Source organism: Halichoeres trimaculatus, unplaced genomic scaffold, assembly GCF_033239565.1.
Source record: "Halichoeres trimaculatus isolate MK-OKI-2021-1 unplaced genomic scaffold, fHalTri1.1 fHalTri1_scaffold_2, whole genome shotgun sequence".
Classification (NCBI taxonomy): domain Eukaryota; kingdom Metazoa; phylum Chordata; class Actinopteri; order Labriformes; family Labridae; genus Halichoeres; species Halichoeres trimaculatus.
Genome location: NW_027437180.1, coordinates 4,436,966 through 4,457,013, shown reverse-complemented (window position 1 = coordinate 4,457,013; position 20,048 = coordinate 4,436,966). Strand labels below are relative to the sequence as shown.

General features: G+C 45.2%; 4 protein-coding genes across 4 annotated transcripts; 2 read left to right on the top strand and 2 right to left on the bottom strand.

Moving 5' to 3' along the window:
* Nucleotides 1–10,416: 10,416 nt before the first annotated feature.
* Nucleotides 10,417–10,836, bottom strand: LOC141786424 (histone H3). Its single transcript, XM_074665073.1, has one exon. The coding sequence runs from the start codon at nucleotides 10,825–10,827 to the stop codon at nucleotides 10,417–10,419; it is 411 nt and encodes a 136-aa protein (XP_074521174.1). The 5' UTR covers nucleotides 10,828–10,836.
* Nucleotides 10,837–11,173: 337 nt separating this feature from the next.
* On the top strand, nucleotides 11,174–11,586 carry LOC141806466 (histone H2A). Its single transcript, XM_074692022.1, has one exon. The coding sequence runs from the start codon at nucleotides 11,189–11,191 to the stop codon at nucleotides 11,570–11,572; it is 384 nt and encodes a 127-aa protein (XP_074548123.1). The 5' UTR covers nucleotides 11,174–11,188; the 3' UTR covers nucleotides 11,573–11,586.
* Nucleotides 11,587–15,232: 3,646 nt separating this feature from the next.
* Nucleotides 15,233–15,601, top strand: LOC141801057 (histone H2B 1/2-like). The gene has a single exon (XM_074683955.1). It carries the CDS (start codon nucleotides 15,233–15,235, stop codon nucleotides 15,599–15,601), a length of 369 nt encoding a protein of 122 aa, XP_074540056.1.
* Nucleotides 15,602–16,458: 857 nt separating this feature from the next.
* On the bottom strand, nucleotides 16,459–17,143 carry LOC141809710 (histone H1-like). Its single transcript, XM_074696875.1, has one exon. The coding sequence runs from the start codon at nucleotides 17,097–17,099 to the stop codon at nucleotides 16,485–16,487; it is 615 nt and encodes a 204-aa protein (XP_074552976.1). The 5' UTR covers nucleotides 17,100–17,143; the 3' UTR covers nucleotides 16,459–16,484.
* Nucleotides 17,144–20,048: the final 2,905 nt, after the last annotated feature.

Genomic DNA, 20,048 nt, shown 5'->3' with positions numbered 1-20,048 from the left:
TTCACCCTCGCGCGTCAGCGCAGCACTGAAAAAAACTTAGTCCACGCCCACCCACGTGATGGGCCTCCCGCGCTACTTGCCTATAAATGGCCGCGGGTTCATACAATCTGCTCCCTCTTTTTCTTCAGCAGTCATGAAGTAGCACTAGAAGAACAACAGTAGCAGCAGGTATAGCGTCGTGGGAGACCGTCAGAGACCGTCGGAAACCGTCAGAGACCAACGGAGACCGCCGTAGACCGTCGCAGACCGTCGCAGACCGTCGCAGACCGTCGGAGTCCTGCCCTGACCCGACCCGGAGGACACCGGACAAGTGCCAACTCTGCAGGAGAAGTCCCCGTACTGCAAGCTGGTATCCCCAGCAGAGAAGCGGCGTCGAGTGGATTTTTTCACCGACGCTGCTGAGGATGTTTCTCCGTCGTCGACGCTTGCAGTCTGGAGGAAGCCATTAACCTACTCGCAGGACCGGGTTCGAATGAAGTCGGCCCCGAGGAGGCACTGTCAGTATCACTCCAGTTGGAGGAGACCGACTTCGAGGGTGAGCACGTGGGGGCTCGCTCAGGTTTAGCTGGGGTCCCCCTGTGGTCGATCACCTCTCTGCAGGTTATCGGAGCACTCGTCCAGGAGCTTCCCGGCATCATCGAGAGGGCGACAACATACAGCCCACAGAAGAAGGCTTCCTGCCGGTCGTCCATTGGATCCAGACCAAGCGGCCGTCTTGGAGTTGAGAAGCTGGCTGAAAGAGCAGAGGAGCTGAGCAAGGCAGCGAGCACGATCATCCCGCTCTGCGGTGGCTACAGCTCGCGTCATGGCCTGGCAGCATCAGATATACCGCAACATGTGGCTCTGTCTGTCCTTTTTCATCCCAGAGCCAGTCAAGAAGAGCTGCTGGATGGCCCCATCTCCGCGGACGCGCTGTGCGGCCAGCAGCTGCACTCTCTCATGGAGCACATGCACAAGACGGCAGACGGAGAGGAGAGAATCTGGAGGCGTGAGGCCGGCTTTCAGCGCCCAGCGGGTCACGGGCTGATCCGGTGGGACCACCGGGACCAGCCCCAGAGGCGACCGCAGCGTCCTGCGGCATCTGTCCCCCCCCCCCCCCCCCCCCAGCTCCAGCTCCAGCTCCTCCTCCACCTCCTCCGGGGTTTGTGTGCAGCGGAAAAGGGAAAGGAGTAGGCGTGGCGACACCAACAACACCAACAGCTCTTGTAAGAGCCACTCACAGATCTCATCTGTTGAGCTCTCCTTTTTCCCTCCTTCAAAGTCCGACCCGCTGACATGGCGGCGGACGGTGATCACACAGCCCCCACACAGAGCGAGCCTGCTGCCGTTAACTCTTCGGTTAACGAGCAGCACGGCCGCGAATCATCGAAGCAGCACACCGCTCCTTCACACACGGAGCGCTCCCTGTTTGCTCCGGCTGATGCCAAATTAAATATTCATGAGCCCACGGACAGAGATTCTCTGCTCCATGTGGACAGGTTGGCTTCGCCTTTTTCCCTCTCTTCTCAGTCAGTGGAAAAAGAGCCCTATCAGCCCCTTCAATCAGAGCCCCCCATGTGCTGCAGCTCAGATTTCTCTGGCGCAGGCAGCGGCGGCTTAAGTTGGCTCACCTCTCTCTCGGAGGAGGCGCCACAGCACCATGCTCGCCGCTCTCAGAGCGCTGCTCAGAGTGGCGACGGGTATGTTCGCTGGACAGGTAGATGGACAGGCTGATCGCCAGGGGTTATACTCTGCTGTTCGCTTCGTCTTCTCCACCGTTCAGCGGGATCCTGGCTGATGCCATTTTGAATATTCATGAGCCCACAGACAGAGATTCTCTCCTGTGTGGACAGGTTGGCTTCGCCTTTTTCCCTCTCTTCTCAGTCAGTGGAAAAAGAGCCTGATCAGCCCTTTCAATCAGAGCCCCCCATGTGCTGCAGCTCAGATTTCTCTGACGCAGGCAGCGGCGGCGAGGGCTTTAAGCTGGCTCACCTCTCTCTCGGAGGAGGCGCCACAGCAACATGCTCGCCGCTCTCAGAGCGCTGCTCAGAGTGGAGGCGCGTATGTTCGCTGGACAGGTAGATGGACGGGCTGATCGCCAGGGGTTATACTCTGCAGTTTGCTTCGTCTCCCCCACCGTTCAGCGGGATTCTGGAGACACACCTGTCCTCACAGGATCAGTGTGTGTTCCTACAGAAGGAGGTGCAGGAGTTTGCCAAAATAATGTCATCTCCAGAGTCCCACAGGGAGAGGAGAATCAGGGTTTTTACTCCCGTTATTTCCTGGTTCCCAAGAAAACGGGAGGGATGAGACCCATTCTGGACCTGTCACTGTTCAACACAGTGATAATGCAGCGTCCGTTTCACATGCGGACGATAAAACTAGTACTGGAATGCGGCCAGGAGAACAATGAACCTGAAGGGCGCATACTTTCACGTCTTTATTATTCTGAAACCCAGGAAATTCCTGCGTTTCTCGTTTTCAAAGGTCCAATACCAGTACAATCGTCTCTCCTTCGGTTTTTCTCTCGCTCCCCGCACGTTCTCCAAGTGTGTGGAGGCAGCTCTGCAGCCACTACACAGGAGAGGGATGAGAGTTCCCTTTTACCTGGACGACCTGTTTTTACTGGCTCGATCCAGGGAGGAGGCGGCAGCTCAGACTCAGGTGCTGGTTTTTCACCTGTCAAAGCTGCTTCGCTATCAATTTGGAAAAGAGCTCGCTTTTTCCGTCTCAGCAGATTATTTATCTGGGAGTGGAGCTGAACTCAGCCACAATGAGCGCGCGGCTATCTCAGGAGAGGTCGCAGACTCTGACAGCCCTCCTCAAACGAGTTGTCCCCAGCAGGGTGGTGACAGCATTTTTATTATGCGGCTGCTCGGCATGATGTCAGCGGCTCATGTGGTAGTACCGTTGGGATTACTTCACATGAGACGGCTACAGAGATGGTTCATCCGTCTGCGCATCGACCCGGTGCGTCAGCGGAGACGCATGGTGTTAGTTTCCCCCTCAGTGTCTCCCGTTTTGGATCACTGGAACGACCCGAGTCCTGAAGTCGGGGTTACCGTTAGGGAAGGCATCATGTCACGTTTCTGTGTTCACGGATGCTTCTCTCTCGCGGTGGGGGGGGCACGTGTCTCTCTCAGGTTGTGGGGGGACAGTGGACAGCTCTCATGTCTCTCCACATAAATGCGTTGAAGCTTCTGACAGTGTGGGAAGTGGTTCAGCATTTCACTCCTTTTCTACAGAAGCAGCATGTTCTGATCCACACAGACAACCAAGTAACAGCGGCTTATATAAACTGTCAGGGCGGCGTGCGCTCGGCGCAGCTGCTGGACATAGCCAGAAAGCTGTTATGTTGGGCGCACAGACATCTCCTTTCTATCAGAGCGGTGTACATCCCCGGTGTGCTAAACAGGGGGCGGACATCATGTCGAGGGGAGGTCCTCAGGCGAGAGACTGGAGCCTGCATCCCGAGCTGGTGTCTCAGATTTGGTCAATGTTCGGGCAGGCAGAGGTGGACGTGTTCGCGGCGCGAGAAAACACTCAGTGTGCCCTGTGGTTTTCTCTGAGCGCACGAGACAACCCCCCTCTGGGGGTGGATGCGTTCTCACACCACCCCTGGCCCAAAAAGCTTCTTAATGCTTTCTGCCCGTCCCTCTGATTCCTCGGTTTCTATGGAGGATTCAGGAGGAGCAGCTGTCAGCTGTCCTCATAGCTCCGGAGCGCACGGTAGCGTCATGGTTTCCATGGTTACAGCGCCTGCTAGTGGGCCGGCCATGGATGATTCCGTGGCGGGGGATGCTCTCTCCCAAGCAGGGGGAACGATCAGGAGTTTCCCTGTGATTGGTCAGCGTCTGTGGGCCTTGCCGCTGAAAGGGAGCGCTTAGAGAGACTCGGACTCTCTCCCGAGGTCGTGCGCACAATCCAGAGCGCAAGAGCTGCATCCACGAGAGCAGCATACTCGGGGAAATGGGCAGTTTTTCAGCGCTGGTGCATGGAGTCAGGCTTGGATCCAGTGTCTTGTCCTCTGCCTCGCGTGCTGTCTTTCCTCCAGCTCCTAATGGACAGAGGTTTGGCTTTTAGCAGGGTTAAAACTTATGCAGCTGCGTTTTCAGCTGGTCACGAAGGGTTTGGTGACAGAACTGTGTTTAGTCACTCACTGATGAAACGCTTCCTCAAAGGCGTGAGGAGAGACAGACCGATTTCTCGCCCCTTTGCTCCTCAGTGGGATTTATCTCTGGTTTTACGGGCGTTGAGCAAGGCTCCGTTTGAACCCCTGTCTCAAATCTCACCAAAGTTTTTATCACTCAAAACAGCTCTGCTTTTTGCTCTTACTTCAGCTAAGTGAGTGATCTGTCAGCCCTCTCAGTTGCTCCATCTTGCCTGCACATTCAGGGAGATTGCAGCTCGGCTGTTTTACGCCCGAATCCTTCCTACATGCCTAAGAACATTAATAGCTCTTTTAGATCAAGAGTTATTAAGTTGGAGGGATTTTTCCCTCCTCCGCATGACTCCGAGGAGGAGGCTGCATCACACCTTCTTTGCCCTGTGCGCGCTCTGTCTTGTTACGTGGAGCGCACGGCCACGCTGCGTCACTCTCAGCGTTTGTTTGTGCATCATAGAGAGCACTCGCAGGGGCGCCCTCTCTCTGCTCAGCGCCTGTCACATTGGTTGTGTGAGGCTATTTCACAGGCTTATGTGTCAGCTGGCTGTGTTCCTTCTGAGCACATCAGGGCACATTTTACAAGAGGCTTTTCCTCTTCTGTGGCTTTGCACAGTGGGATGTCAGTGGAAGATATCTGCGCTGCAGCATCTTGGTCTTCCCCATGCTCATGTGTGCGGTTTTATCTGAGAGATGTCTCTCTCTTCTCTATGTCCCACTCTGTTAGGGATCCTATCAGAGTGATGGTTGTGACATGAATGAATTCATTCTGTTTTCTGGATGAGACAGGCGTGTTATTGGGTCTGTTCTGTTCATTGTTTGACTGTTACAATGCGTAACGATCGTCTTCTCTGCTTTTCAGCAACAGACCAGCAGAGTCAGCTTCATGGATCAGGAGTATTCCTTATCTGGAGGCTGAGACAGATGTGTTATTGGGTCTGTTCTGCTCATTGTTTGACTGTTACAATGCGTAACGGTCGTCTTCTCTGCTTTTCAGCAACAGACCAGCAGAGTCAGCTCTTATGGATCATGAATATTCATTATCTGGAGGCTGATAAGGAACACATCATCAGGAAGTGATTTTTGCGCACGTTTTGCGCATACAGGGCACAGGAGTTCACATGATACAGGATTCTGTGAATGAGCTTGTGTGCGGACCTGAGTTTATTGGAAGCTTTGATGCTGGGTTTTTCGGATGAGGACCCAGTGAGGCATTGACTACATCCTGCTTCGCCTTTAACCCACTAGCGATAGCCTTAAAGGGCGAAGCCTATACGAAATAGAACGTTAGTTACGTATTGTAACTCCAGATTCTATGAGTATAGGCGCAGCCCTTTAAGCTATGGGCCTCACTGGTTCCCCTTATCAGCTGAAGAAAAAGGCTGTTATCGGGAGCAGATTGTATGAACCCGCGGCCATTTATAGGCAAGTAGCGCGGGAGGCCCATCACGTGGGTGGGCGTGGACTAAGTTTTTTTCAGTGCTGCGCTGACGCGCGAGGGTGAACCCACTAGCGATAGCCTTAAAGGGCTGCGCCTATACTCATAGAATCTGGAGTTACAATACGTAACTAACGTTCAAGAGCCATAATGTTCAACAAATCACATTAAATATCATTGCATTAAGTTTTTCTGTGACATCAGAGTTTGACTATAAATTCGACCTTTGTTTTTTTTTTTCTTTTCAGCATCAAAATCAGACTTTGTATTTCAAAAAACATCAAATTTCTAGCACTAATTGTTTTTTCTTCCTTAAGTTTGGTTTCAGTGTTGACAAAAATTCGAATTCATTAAGCAGTTGGTTTTAAATCCTAAATTAGATGTGCTCTGTAAAGAAATTTGAGTTTTTTTTTTCCATTTTTATTATTTATTTCTATGATTTATGAAATAAAAATAACTGTAAGCAATATTACTCCAAACTCTGGAAGCATCCATGGCAATGTGTAGATAATCATTTTTAGATTGATGATGATCTAGAGGAAAATGTTTATCCATCCTCGTTTCTAAAACCACACTCAGGCTTATTACACTTTGGCACTACAGTTACTCATCGCTCTCAGATCAAACAAAAAACAAAAATTCAATGTTGGGTGAAGGTGGCAGTGCAACCACAGGAGGAGATTATGACTTGTTCCCTTAATGTTTAGGGAACATCAGGCTTTGTTAGGTTTCAGTGTAAACAAGAGGGAACGTTCTCCAAACGTTAGATCTTGATTTGGGTCTAACTAACCTTTAGAAAACCATCGGGTTACGTTCTCCTTAGGTTCTGTGTTACTAGAGCCAGTGTAAAAGAAAATGATGTAAAAAACTTCAAATTCTCATAAAATTCAACATTAAACAAAATCATCATCCTCAAAATATTCACTGCTAAAAAAAAAAACAAGTGTCAGATGAAGCAATGTCTTGTAGTGACGATGGCATCAGCCAATCACCTCTGGATCATCTGTCAGTCAGCTCTAACAGCTGTTTGTATGTCTGCACATGTGCGCTGTCATCACCCAAACATAAACAGTAACAGAGCTTCATCAACCTGCTTAAAAACACTTTCACACAAAGAAAACCTGCTCTCTGTTTTATTGTGACCTGTCAACAAGCACACGGATCACTTCACCAGTAAAATGTTTCATTATATAACTAGTACACATCTGATTGTAACCCAGAAACTAATTAATTTAACTCGGGAAAACTGGACATCAGTTATAGATCTCAGGAGAACAGAAACTGTGTTTTGCTTTACAAATCCCATGCTCATGAACAAAACTTTATAAACTCCTGAGGAAATGTAACAGGTGGAAATGTGTGTGTCACGTGAGCAGTGGGGTGTATTCTGAGATGATGAATTGTCTTGCTGTATATATTTTTTAGAAGTTTGATTTATTTTATGTCAAACTTTTTAAAACTGAATATGTCCAGAAATCACTGAGAGAGATTTTTTTTTTCAAACTTCCTGAAAGTGACATCCAGAAAGAGCATAAGAGCTCTTATCGTCTAATTCAAGGCACTTTGTCAAGGTGGATTTATCAGGTGGACCTTGTGGGCCCCCAAAGTATCCTCTTAATATTTTGTCCCCAAATTTACTGTTTTTATCAAAATCTCATCAGGAGAAATAGAAGAATCAGGATGTGTAACTTGATTAATAACTAATAATTTGGCTTGTGTGCACCCCCTAATAAAGACTTACATAGAGAGAAGGACTATAGCTGAGAGGGGTGAAGAGGCTTTGCTTCTCCTCTTCCTCTCTCTGTTAGTCTTCATCCTTCTCTGCTTTATATCTCCTATATCTCGTTTAGACTGCCACAGAGAAGATTCAGCATACCTACAGCCATCAGGCTTATTGATTTTTTTGCAAACAGAAGATGAGCTGACAGATGATTGAATTTTTCCACGACAGTAAACATACTGTACACAACTTCAAATAACTGTAATACCTTGAATCCATGCTTACCACAGTGACCAACAAAGTTTTATTGCCTTGACAGCTCATTTTCCATGAGGAAGGACATCATCCTCCTTTTTTACCTGATGTTGTTCAGCACCTTGGACAGCTACAAGAATACGACACTCCCAGAGGAGGAGGAGGACACAGAGGGAGTGAACTATGAGAAAACTTTCTGTTTCTGTAGCAAGAAGTAACAAAAACAAAGAGTCATTAAAAGTTCAACATCAAAAGATGTTACTGTAGACTCCACATCATGTGTAAGCTGCAGTGTCATCCTATGATGTAAACATGAGCAAAACATGATGAAGCTGTGTGAACAGCCTAGATTAAACAGGAATCCCTCCTCCAGTCAAGACTGAAGCAGTTTTTTTCATGGTGTGTGAGTCATGGTCTAAGTCCTTACTTGGAGTTTTGTGTTAGTTCAAAGTCGACAGTCTGGGAAGCTAAAGCAGGTGTGTTTGAGACCCTCATAGAGGATCACATGGTTTCTGAATAACTCTTCCTCAAGCAAACACAGGATTTGTTTGGGTCTTTCATCAACTTATTTCCTCTTAGACAATTAATCATTAGAATCTAAAACGATTCAGTACTTAAAGCACAATTCCTGCTGTGGTTATCGCTTTCAATTCCAGGTTGAAGGTTCGACGCAGGAGCTCCAAACCACCACTGTGTGGCAGCATTGGGTTGTTCAATGGAGCAGTGCTCTGCTGAGGTGATTGTTGACCTCTTGACTGGCTCATTAATCTGTTCAAACTTTTACTCCATCGTTGGAGTGTCTATTTTTTGTTTGACGTTAAGTGAAATCATTATTGTAGGTAATCATAGGCATATATTCACAATGTCCACCATTGGATAATGATTTAGTGATTGTATTTGTGATGTCTTATCAAGACTTCTGTCTGATTCACATTTTCTAGGTATGTTAGCTCTTTTGTTGGGTGTTGTGGCTTATCACACATAAGCCACCAAAGTTTTATTTTGTGAGGACATTCCTGTTGTGATGGATGTCCTGCTGCAGGTCAGTGTGTATGAAACGCTTTGTGAACACATCATCACAGAGGGGACATCATCTGTGTGGACTGAGGTGGTTCTTTAAAGAGCTTTGATTTAACTCACAGAACAGGTTTTACCTGATGTGGTTCAGCACCCTGGACAGCAGGAGCAGCGCTACACTCCCAGAGGAGGAGGACACAGAGGGAGTGATGGACTCTGTGGATGAAGGTAAAAGACAGAATTGAAGAAGCATTGAATCTGAAATGTTACTGTGCACTCCTCACCATGTGTGAGTGGCCTAACTGTGTGAGCATATGTGGAGCTATGACTGGACGGGAATTCCTCCTCCAACAAACTGAAGCATCATTAGTCTGTGGTTCGACTGAGTCCTGAGTTAAAAACCCATCTGAGTGAAAAGCCTTCAGTCAGGTAGGTGAGCTTGAAAGCAGGAGTTGGGACAATTGAAGCTGATCACATGAGATGTGAGGAACAACTCCTCCAGCCAACACGGGGTTAGTCTTTGTATCACAATCTTAACTTTTTCTCTCAGACGTAAAACGTCACGTCGGTTTGAGGAAATAGTGATTCTTCTACTGACGTAAATGGTTTGATGATGCAGGTTAGACTGATGCCACCACAGGGTGGAGGTTAATCATAAACACTGGGTCGATAAGTTTTCATTTCCCCCATCATCAGTATGGAGAACTAAACATGCTAAAATGAAATATTTAAATACATCATTAATTAAAAAAGAAAACTGAATTTAATACATAATTGAATAAATCAATAAATGTGTCAATAATTATTACATATTGCAAATAAATCACGAAATAATTGAATGAATATATATTTCTTTAACTAGATAAAAGTGTCGTGAAATACTTAAATAATTAATTAAATGTGTCATTAATTATTTAAAATGTTTACTTGTCTGATGTAAAAAACCAAATTTACTTACTTAAGTATCTATTTTATAAGTATTATTTTGTTGCTATACCTGCCGTGGTTTGCGAGCGTAGAAGAGTTGCAACTTGTTGTTGTATCGGCCACAGTCGTCACCCAGCACAGGTGCTTTCCTCCGTGGAGGGGGTAGGAATCCTGGCATGGGTAGCTACCTTGGCACAACACCGGCCCAACCGTTCATATGAAAAGCAGCACAGATCACGGCTCCTGAGCAAACTGTCCCTGGAAGGGAGCTGCAGCTCAGCATGCAGAGGGGGATTGGAGACGGATGTCCAGTTTTTTGAAATAAACGTTTCCCAGAGCAGGTTTAAGTGATCTTTTGCTACACTAATGTAGCTTCACCTGCTTCCATGCACAGAGAAAGCTTGTGTGATGATGATCCTGAAGTCATTCAGCTAACTGAGTTAGCCTGGAGGAACAGGGCTCTGGTCCACGTGTATTTGGTAGCCCAGTACGGGAGAAGCAATGGAGAACTTCTTCTAAGTTAGCAAACACTCTTGGTTCTAAAAGATATGTTATTAACTCAGTGTAGAGCTCATGCAGACCCTCAGTGATAGCTGCTGTTAGTTTGTTTGACAGGGGACTGCAGAGTCTGGCAACCGTGACTCAACCATCATAGGTCCCATCCACTGAGATAGATGGGTGAGAGTGACAGATAAAAAATTAGTTCATGATGTGCTGCGTGAAGGGGATCATGGGTTAATTAAACAAATATTTTGTGAATTGATTAAATGAGTGATTCATGGGAGAAAGATGCATTGCATTATGTATGTCTTTTTGAGACTTCCGTTTGATTGATATTTAGAGCGGGATTGGGCTCTTTTGTTGGTGTGGTGGCTCTTAAAAGAGCCTTTGTGTTGTTGTTATTGAGCTGCAGACAGTTTAAGCTCTCTCTCCACGGATGCGGCGGGCCAGCTGGATGTCTTTGGGCATGATGGTGACTCTCTTGGCGTGGATGGCGCACAGGTTGGTGTCCTCGAACAGCCCCACCAGGTAAGCCTCGCTGGCCTCCTGCAGAGCCATGACAGCAGAGCTCTGGAAGCGCAGGTCGGTCTTGAAGTCCTGAGCGATTTCTCGGACCAGGCGCTGGAAGGGCAGCTTGCGGATGAGCAGCTCGGTGGATTTCTGGTAGCGGCGGATCTCCCGGAGAGCCACGGTCCCGGGCCTGTATCGGTGAGGCTTCTTGACGCCGCCGGTGGCCGGGGCGCTCTTCCGGGCAGCCTTGGTGGCCAGCTGCTTCCTGGGAGCTTTGCCTCCGGTGGATTTACGAGCGGTCTGCTTGGTTCTTGCCATGCTGTCTTCTTTCTCTGACTTGGAGAAATATATGAAGCAGAGCGGAGCCTTGCTGCTCTTAAAGCAGAGGAGCGGCTGTGAAACGGTGGCTGCTTGAGAGCTGCAGCTGCTGATTGGTGAGAGGCCGCTCCTGGAGCTCAGCCCCGCAGAGGAGGGGGACAGAGCCCCCGCTAAGGCTCCGCTGCTCATTGGAGAGCGTGCTGGAGCGGAGCTGAGCTCGGGCCGCCCTCTGCTGCTCTGCTCCAAGCCTCTTTACTGGTTGGTGCGCCGGGGAAATGCGCGCGCTCTCAGCCTATATTAGGGGGACTGTGAACCGGAGAGGACATTACTTCTCTGAGTCCAGACTTACGAAAGACCAAGCATGAGTGGAAGAGGCAAAACCGGCGGCAAAGCCAGAGCTAAGGCCAAGACCCGTTCATCCCGTGCCGGGCTCCAGTTCCCCGTGGGTCGTGTCCACAGGCTGCTGCGCAAAGGAAACTATGCCCAGCGTGTTGGAGCCGGTGCCCCCGTGTACCTGGCGGCTGTGCTGGAGTACCTGACCGCTGAGATCCTGGAGTTGGCTGGAAACGCCGCTCGTGACAACAAGAAGACCCGTATCATTCCCCGTCACCTGCAGCTGGCTGTGCGCAACGACGAGGAGCTCAACAAGCTGCTGGGCGGAGTGACCATCGCTCAGGGCGGCGTGCTGCCCAACATCCAGGCTGTCCTGCTGCCCAAGAAGACCGAGAAGGCCGCCAAGAAGTAAACTCTCATACCTGACTGCTAACAACACAAAGGCTCTTTTAAGAGCCACCCACCTCCACCAGAGAGACAATTTCCTTCCAATTTCCTAGAGTACCAGAGAGTCAGGGCTACACAAGAAATAGCACAGAAACACTCGGGTCATTTTGGACCCATGTTGTGCAATAAAAGGGAAGTGGTTGAAAAAGTATTTTTTATTCAAAAAGTTTGAATAGAAAGAGTAAAAGAAGTAAGAATTAAGTTTTCAAAAATAAATAAATAATTAAATAAGTTTATAAAACAATAACTTCACAGAGAAATTCCTCAAACCCTGATTAAAAAAGAAATGAGTAATTGCAAAGATATTGCACATAAAGTTCAGTTCAGTCACTTTGGACCCATGAGGTTCATCAAAGGGCTACTTAAAGACTAACTATTAAACAAATAATCTTATAATGATGCATTTTACTGGTGAAGTCATCCCTGTGCTTCTTCAGGTCACAAAATAAACACAGAGCAGGTTTTCTTCAGGTGAAAGTTTTTTTAAGCAGGTTAAAAACACAGACAAAGCTCTGTTACTGTTGTTAATGTTTGGGTTATTACAGTGCACATGTTCAGACACACAAACAGCTGTTAGAGCTGACTGACAGATGATCCAGAGGTGATCAGCTGACGTCATCATCACTAAAAGATGTTGCTTCATATGACCCTTTTTTAACACTGAATCTTTTACCCTTCCTCTTGTGTTAGGGTCGCCGCTGACCCGTTTTAGTTTTTAAATGCATTAAAGAATCACTTCAAATATGTTTCTTGCATCAGGGCTTTTTGACTTTGTCAGGAACCTTGATTTCAACAAAATTCAACAAAAAAAACTTTTTTTTTTCACTACATTATAAAATGCTCTGGTTGAAATGATATCCTTTGTAGTGTTAGGGTCAGTTTTGACCCGGTTATAAAATTAAGATTAAGAAGCAATTTTTAGAGCCAAAATAGAAATCCTAAGTGTACTGTCAGCTAACACACTTAGAGCCACCTCCTCTCCCAATCATGTGAGCTTCAGGCAAGGCTCATTTGTCCAGTATTGATGCAAGAAAAAAACAAAACAAACAAAGATGGCATGTCCACCATGTCAGGTCACTTCACTCATTTGACTTGCAGAGGGCACATCCCCAATTTGCAGCATACAAAAATGAAAAGAAGGGTCATGGTGCATGAAACTCCAGATTCTATTTTTGGAGAAAATGAGGAAGAAGACACAGATCAGCATAGCGATGCAGAGGAGCAAGTTTCTGAGGAAGAGGAGCATATAGAGTAGCAGCCAGAAGACACAGACACATCTGAGTCTGATGAGGAGGTCACTTGTGCTGAGGCTGCTCCTGTGGAAGGATTCAAGTAAAAAATTGTAGGATCTTTTGGAGTTTGGTACCTCAACATGCAGGGTGAACAGAGTCAGGGCAGCTGCTGAAAATGTCATGAAAATGACCCCTGGTATCTCAATTTTTACTGTGTCAGAATCATTGACAGAAGAAAACATGTTTTCAGCTACTTTTGCCACGCATGTATCTAAACACACACACACACACACACACACACACACACACACACACACACACACACACACACACACACACACACACACACACACACACACACACACACAAAGACAAGCTCTTGCACACAAATACTTTTTGAAACTCTGATTTAGCATTCTGATAGTTTGGAAAGTAATAAATGATTTCTAATGGTTTTATTGGTTCTTATTTGTTTCAACTTCTAAATTAATATTTTGTGTTGTGACCTGTTCTGTGTTTCAACATGTTCATATTAAAGTCCTATTGCTGACGTTTTTTGTTGTTTTTTCAACATCTATGTTGTTATGGGTGGAAAATGAGCCATGACACCATAGATGTAACATCTATGGTGTCATGGCTCATTTTCAACCCATGACAATAGTAATTATTTTAAAATGAAAAAATAAATCAGGCAAATTGATTACAGAGATGTGTTCTATACCCCTTAGTAATATTCAGGGAAGACAACATCCTTTCATTCATTTCTATGATTCTCTTGAGGTTAATTTTTCTTTTTCTTTTTTTTTTTTTTTTTGAATTGAAATCAGGAGGTATACTTGTAAAAAATGAGCCCAGAGGCCCACAACAAAAATATTAAACACAACATGTTCATGGATATGGAAGCCTAACAAGGTAACCAAGAGATGAGGAAAGAACTGATGATAAGTTTTTGTTTTGTATTTTAAAGCTGATTTAAGACACGGGTGGAAACCGACCTGTTAACACCGGGGATGGTAACAGAAAACTAACACAGGAGGAAGGTTAAGATGATTTTTAATGCTGTAATTTTTGGAGTTTGAAGTTTCATAAAACTTTTAAAAACTGAATATTTTGAGACATGATTTTCTTTTACACTGACTCTAGTAACACAGAACCTAAGGAGAACGTCAGCCTGTGGTGATCTAAAGGTTAGAACCAAATCAGGATCTAACCTTTAGAGACGTTCCTCTTGTTTACACTGAAACCTAACAAAGCCTGATGTTCCCTAAACATTAAGGGACCTTAAAGTTTTTGTTTGATCTGAGAACAATGAGTAACTGTAGTGCCACAGTGTAATAATTCTGAGTGTGGCTTTGGAAACTAGAGGATAGATAAACATTTTCTTCTTCATCATCATTCATCTGAAAATGATTATCTACACATTACCATGGATGCTCAGAGTTTGGACCAATGTTGCTTTTAGTTTTTTAATTTTATTTCTATATAGCTTTAATATTCAGTTTGAAATGCGCTCTGTCATATGAAACTAAAATTTGAAAAAACTTTAATATTTGTTGTAAGCTCAGTGTCCCTTAAACACTGTGTCATACTGTTGCAAAAAATCCACTGAGGACAGGCTTTAAAATAAAGTTCATACCTGGGGGAAAACTGCTAAAAAAGCAAACAAACAATCAAACAAACAAACAGATACTCCGTTTTATAACAGAACACATCTGATTTAGGATTTAAAACCAACTGCTTAATCAATTCGAAGTTTTTCAACATTGAAACCGAATCAAAGGAAGTAAAAATAATAGGTGTTGGAAATATGAAGTTTTTTTAAAATACAAAGTCTGATTTTGATGCTAAAATAAAAAAAAACAGTGTTAGAAATTCACATTCATTTTTGAGAATGTGTGCTCAACGCTGGGGAAAAGTAAACCCTGATTATTAGTAAGAATTTGGAGCTGTATGTTCGAGGGATAAATCTCAAATAAATCAGACCAGATAATAATCTGACAAACTGCACAAAGCTTTTATCACAGGAGGAAAATGATCTCCAAAGCCTTCTGTGCTTTCTAAAAGTCTGCTGCAGCTGCTGAAAACTTGCTTTTCCTTTTTTCAAACTCTTCTTATCATTCTCTGTCCTGCTTTTACTCAGAATCAGGACACGAAGACAAATCACTTTGTCAGGACGCACAAAGAAATTTGGCGCACGGCGCACAGATGAAGCGGGAACCGCGCAAGAATTTGAGACAAAGCCGAAACCTCCCCCCTCAGTTCGGACCACAGTCCAAACCCCAGTCCCAGCCAATCCTGCATGAGCTGCAGCACGGCTTTATCTGCATGGAGGAGCCTTTAAAAAAGCGTCCCCCGCGCAGACTCCTCATAGTCTGAGTGATCGACTAGCAAACATGCCTGAGACAGTGAAAGCGCCCAAGAAGGGCTCCAAGAAAGCCGTGTCTAAAGCCACCAAGAGCGGCAAGAAGAGGAGGAGGACCAGGAAGGAGAGCTACGCCATCTACGTCTACAAGGTCCTGAAGCAGGTCCACCCCGACACCGGGATCTCGTCCAAAGCTATGGGCATCATGAACTCGTTCGTCAGCGACATCTTCGAGCGCATCGCCGGTGAGGCCTCTCGTCTGGCTCACTACAACAAGCGCTCCACCATCACGTCGCGGGAGATCCAGACCGCCGTCCGCCTGCTGCTGCCCGGTGAGCTGGCCAAGCACGCCGTGTCCGAGGGCACCAAGGCTGTGACCAAGTACACCAGCTCCAAGTAAACAGCTCTGCTGACAACACCAACCAACGGCTCTTTTAAGAGCCACCCACTCACATCTAAAGAGCATTTATTCATGAAACGAACCGAAAAAACTAAGAACGCTGTATTAAGAATTAATATTATCAGGATGTGAGTTCAAAGTGCTCTGTAGGATTCCTACTATGATTAGTTATGCTATACAATAGCACATGGCCTGCTATTTTGTTTAACTCCACTATTCTTCACCGCTTCAGTCACCTCTCCCAAGCCTCTGCTTCTGAAATATAATAAGTCCATCCAATATGTCCCATTCACAGGCGACACTATTTGCGCTGCGTCGAAGTGACTGCTGTGCTGTGAAACATATGAGTATCACCCACTGAAATGCAGGGTTGCCACCTCCTAACAAAAAAGACTGATAGACACTGCTGCGATTATAAATGCCAAATTAAACTACAGACTGAATCTTATTATATTGTATTATCAAATTAAGTGTTGTTGGTACAGCACAATAACAGAGACTTTGTGTTCATCAGTTATTCAACTGTAATGTAAAGTCGTATGAGCCCCTTTCCCTTTTGAGTTTTCCTGGTGTACTCACTCTCTCTCACTCCATCAAGCAAATCATTGTTGCGCTTAAGGTAAGGTTATTTATATATTCTACATGATTACTGACGGAGAAGAATTAAAAAATATATTATAAATGTAATCATAAACATAATCTCTTTAGTTATCGCCTGACCTACGGAAAGCTCTTTTTTTCTGGAGCAAACAACAACGGAGCCATTACGCGGGAAAAACGCAAACGTGGCAACCCTTCTGGATTAGGCTCATTTAGTGTGAGAGGTGTGTGGCTCTTAAAAGAGCCGTTTTGTTTCTTAATTAGATGCTAAGATGATAACAGCTCACTTCTTCTTGGCTGCTGTCTTCTTGGCTTTGGGCTTGGCCACCTTCTTAGCGGGGGCTTTCTTGGCTGCAGGGGCCTTCTTCGCGGCCTTCTTGGGGCTCTTAGCGGGCTTGGTCTTCTTGGGACTCTTAGCGGCCTTCTTGGGGCTCTTTGTTGCAGCTTTCTTGGCCGCTGCGGGTTTCTTGGCCTTCTTCGGGGTCGCTGCCTTCTTAGCGGCCTTGGGCTTCTTGGCAGCTGCTGCTTTCTTGGCTGCTGGCTTCTTGGCTTTAGGAGCGGCTTTCTTTACGGGCTTCTTGACCTTCTTCTCTGCCACCTTCTTGTTCATCTTAAAGGATCCGGATGCCCCAGTTCCCTTGGTCTGGACCAGAGTTCCCTTTGCCACAAGGCTCTTGACAGCGGTCTTGACGCGGGCCTTGTTCTTGTCCACATCGTATCCTCCGGCAGCCAGAGCCTTCTTGAGAGCAGCCAGCGACACGCCGCTCCGCTCCTTGGAGGCAGCCACGGCTTTGAGGATGAGCTCGCCCACGCTGGGGCCGCTCTTGGCCGGCTTGCTGCTCTTCTTCTTGGCCGCTTTGGCCGGAGCAGCGGCGGGAGCTGGAGCTACTTCTGCCATAGTTTACTCAGTTCAGTGAACGCAACAGGAGACGTGAGGAGGATTCTCTGGGTGTAGAGTTGATAAATCCTGAGCGGGAGGCTGTCCTTAAAGCACACATGAGAACCGTAGAGACTCAAGCAAGCAGCAGCTCGTCCACTCAGTCTGAAAGTCGGACAACTTGTGTTTTCTCTTTCCCTAAAAATGCTCCAAACTAAGTGTTGTTGGAGAGATCGAGGCTGATTGTAAAAGTAGGAGATACTGGAGCTTTTCCTCTTCACACTGAACTCATGTTTGTCTCTCAGGTTGTTGAGCTTTTGTTCAGGGAGACTCCAAACATCACAGATTGATCATGGTGATAGCAGCTGCTCATCGACTTGTCCTTCTCTTTTCTTTCATAAATCCATGTAAAACGCATCAATACACTAAAACACCTTTCCTTTCTGTTGTTTACAAGTTTATGTAGAGACACCAAAGCAGAAAAGTCATCTACTGGTCGTGGTTTGTTTAGAATATGGTGTTTTTGAGGAAGCAGCAAACACACTGATGTAGGCTGAGGAGTGAACAGTTTCTCACTGTGATTGAAGGTGACTCTTTGGACACTCAGTGTTAGAAATAATTGGTTTTAAATGTATAATGTGTGTTCGTGTGCACTTCTTTAACTGGACCTTTGTTTAAGCAGAACATCATGGACAAAATAACTGACATTTTGAATTTTTTTTTTTTCTTAAACTCTAAACTGTTCTCACAGTTCTTACAAATTTTGGGACACATTTGTTCCATATTTTAAGCATTCAATAAGAGAAGTTAGCAACTTAATGATTTATTTTTATTTCACCCCACAATTATCTCTTTAAGTACTTGAACAACACTATTATCAATTTCATATTTTTAGTCTTTATAACAACTTTGTTTCAGTGGTTTTCAGGTATCCCAGTCTGAATTTCTTTCACTTGTGGATCAAACAAATAAAAGATCTAAAACAGAAAACAGTTCCTTTTGTCCAGATCTCAGCTTTAAAGATGTTTATATTAAAAATGGGAAAATGTATATATATCCCATTTTTCCATAAATAAAGGTGAGTTAAATTACAGGCCACAAGCTTTTTTATACACATACTTTGTTATTTCATTTGTCCGCTCATCGTAGGTTGTTGACTGAGTTGCTTGCATGTATAAGGATCGACTGCTTTTTTAATTTAAAAAAAAGGAAAAAGAAAAATCAACAAGTGAAAGAACTCCCCACTAACAATGATCTGACAAACAAAAAACTAAAATCAAAATCAACCCGTAATTAAACTGCCCTTTATGTGATCTATGTTAACAAATGGGACATTGAAAAACAAACTAAGTTTCATCTATTTTTTTTTATTAAAAAAAAAACAAAACAAAACAAAACAAAACAGTATTTTGTATTTCGATTCAAAACCAAATATCAAAAGAATACACAGATTTCTTTGCAGCATTGATTTCTCACAACACTTGTATAAGCTTGAAGTTTGCTGCCTCACTACGACCAAACTTGTTTTTTCTTTCAGGTCATGGGGAACATTAAGAGCCATGTGGTTTCAGGAATTTTCTACTATTATGCAGCAGGTTTCTTGTGAGTGCTTGTCTCTTTAGGTAGAGGCCTGATGGTGTAAATGTATCCGTCCTGAACTTCAGACCTTTTCATCTGACACCTTTGTGAATTATCTATAGATAACAATAAAGCAGAAAAGTCCTCAGGCTTTTTTTCAAGAAGAGCTGAACTGCTATCCATGAACAACAATACAGATGCTGCAAGACGATTGAAGCAGCTTTTGTAGCAGGTACAAAGGTAAAATATGGCCCCAAGACAAATAATAAAGAAAACAATAAGTGTTAAACATAAGTTTAGAAATATATATTTTTAAACATCTATGAAGCTTTTCAATAAATATATAAATAAAACATATACACCAAGGACTAATTACTGACCCTGGTGTCGTGTCGTGCTAAAAAAAGATGAGGCTCTCACAGCAGCTTTCTCCAGAACAGCTGACTCCCAGTGTGTGAGAGCTGGACCCACACTTTCTTCCTTTGGTTGCTCAGCTCTTACTCAGTCACTCAGTCTTGCTCATGGCAGTTTTGTTTTTATTGAGACATGACAGCAGTGCTTGTGAGGATACAGTATTGTAACAAGACGAGTAGCAGAGAAGGGGACACTATCAGGAGTCTTGTCCCCACTCAGGGAGAGCAGACACCTGTGAGGACAGCATGTAATGTTGCTTAACGCAAATCAAAGAGACACCTGCAAACAAGCACCTGAACCAGCAGGTGTCTATTTCTGTGCAGAGTGTGAAGAGATTTAAAATTTCCACAAAAGCACCAATTGCAGCACAAATGTCCTAACTGAGGAAAGTAGAGGGCTCCTTCTAGAAACACTGAATGAAACAGGGTTAATCAAATCACCAGTCATATCTACCAGGATATACAAAACCATGAGGCTCCAAAACGTTAGTTACGTATTGTAACTCCAGATTCTATGAGTATAGGCGCAGCCCTTTAAGGCTATCGCTAGTGGGTTCACCCTCGCGCGTCAGCGCAGCACTGAAAAAACTTAGTCCACGCCCACCCACGTGATGGGCCTCCCGCGCTACTTGCCTATAAATGGCCGCGGGTTCATACAATCTGCTCCCGATAACAGCCTTTTTCTTCAGCTGATAAGGGGAACCAGTGAGGCCCATAGCTTAAAGGGCTGCGCCTATACTCATAGAATCTGGAGTTACAATACGTAACTAACGTTCTATTTCGTATAGGCTTCGCCCTTTAAGGCTATCGCTAGTGGGTTAAAGGCGAAGCAGGATGTAGTCAATGCCTCACTGGGTCCTCATCCGAAAAAACCCAGCAACAAAGCTTCCAATAAACTCAGGCACGCACACAATCTCATTCACAGAATCCTGTATCATGTGAACTCCTGTGCCCTGTATGCGCAGAACGTGCGCACACA

Coding starts and splice junctions, on each gene's coding strand:
- LOC141809710 (XM_074696875.1), bottom strand. CDS start 17,099: ATGGCAGAAGTAGCTCCAGCTCCCGCCGCTGCTCCGGCCAAAGCGGCC.
- LOC141801057 (XM_074683955.1), top strand. CDS start 15,233: ATGCCTGAGACAGTGAAAGCGCCCAAGAAGGGCTCCAAGAAAGCCGTG.
- LOC141786424 (XM_074665073.1), bottom strand. CDS start 10,827: ATGGCAAGAACCAAGCAGACCGCTCGTAAATCCACCGGAGGCAAAGCT.
- LOC141806466 (XM_074692022.1), top strand. CDS start 11,189: ATGAGTGGAAGAGGCAAAACCGGCGGCAAAGCCAGAGCTAAGGCCAAG.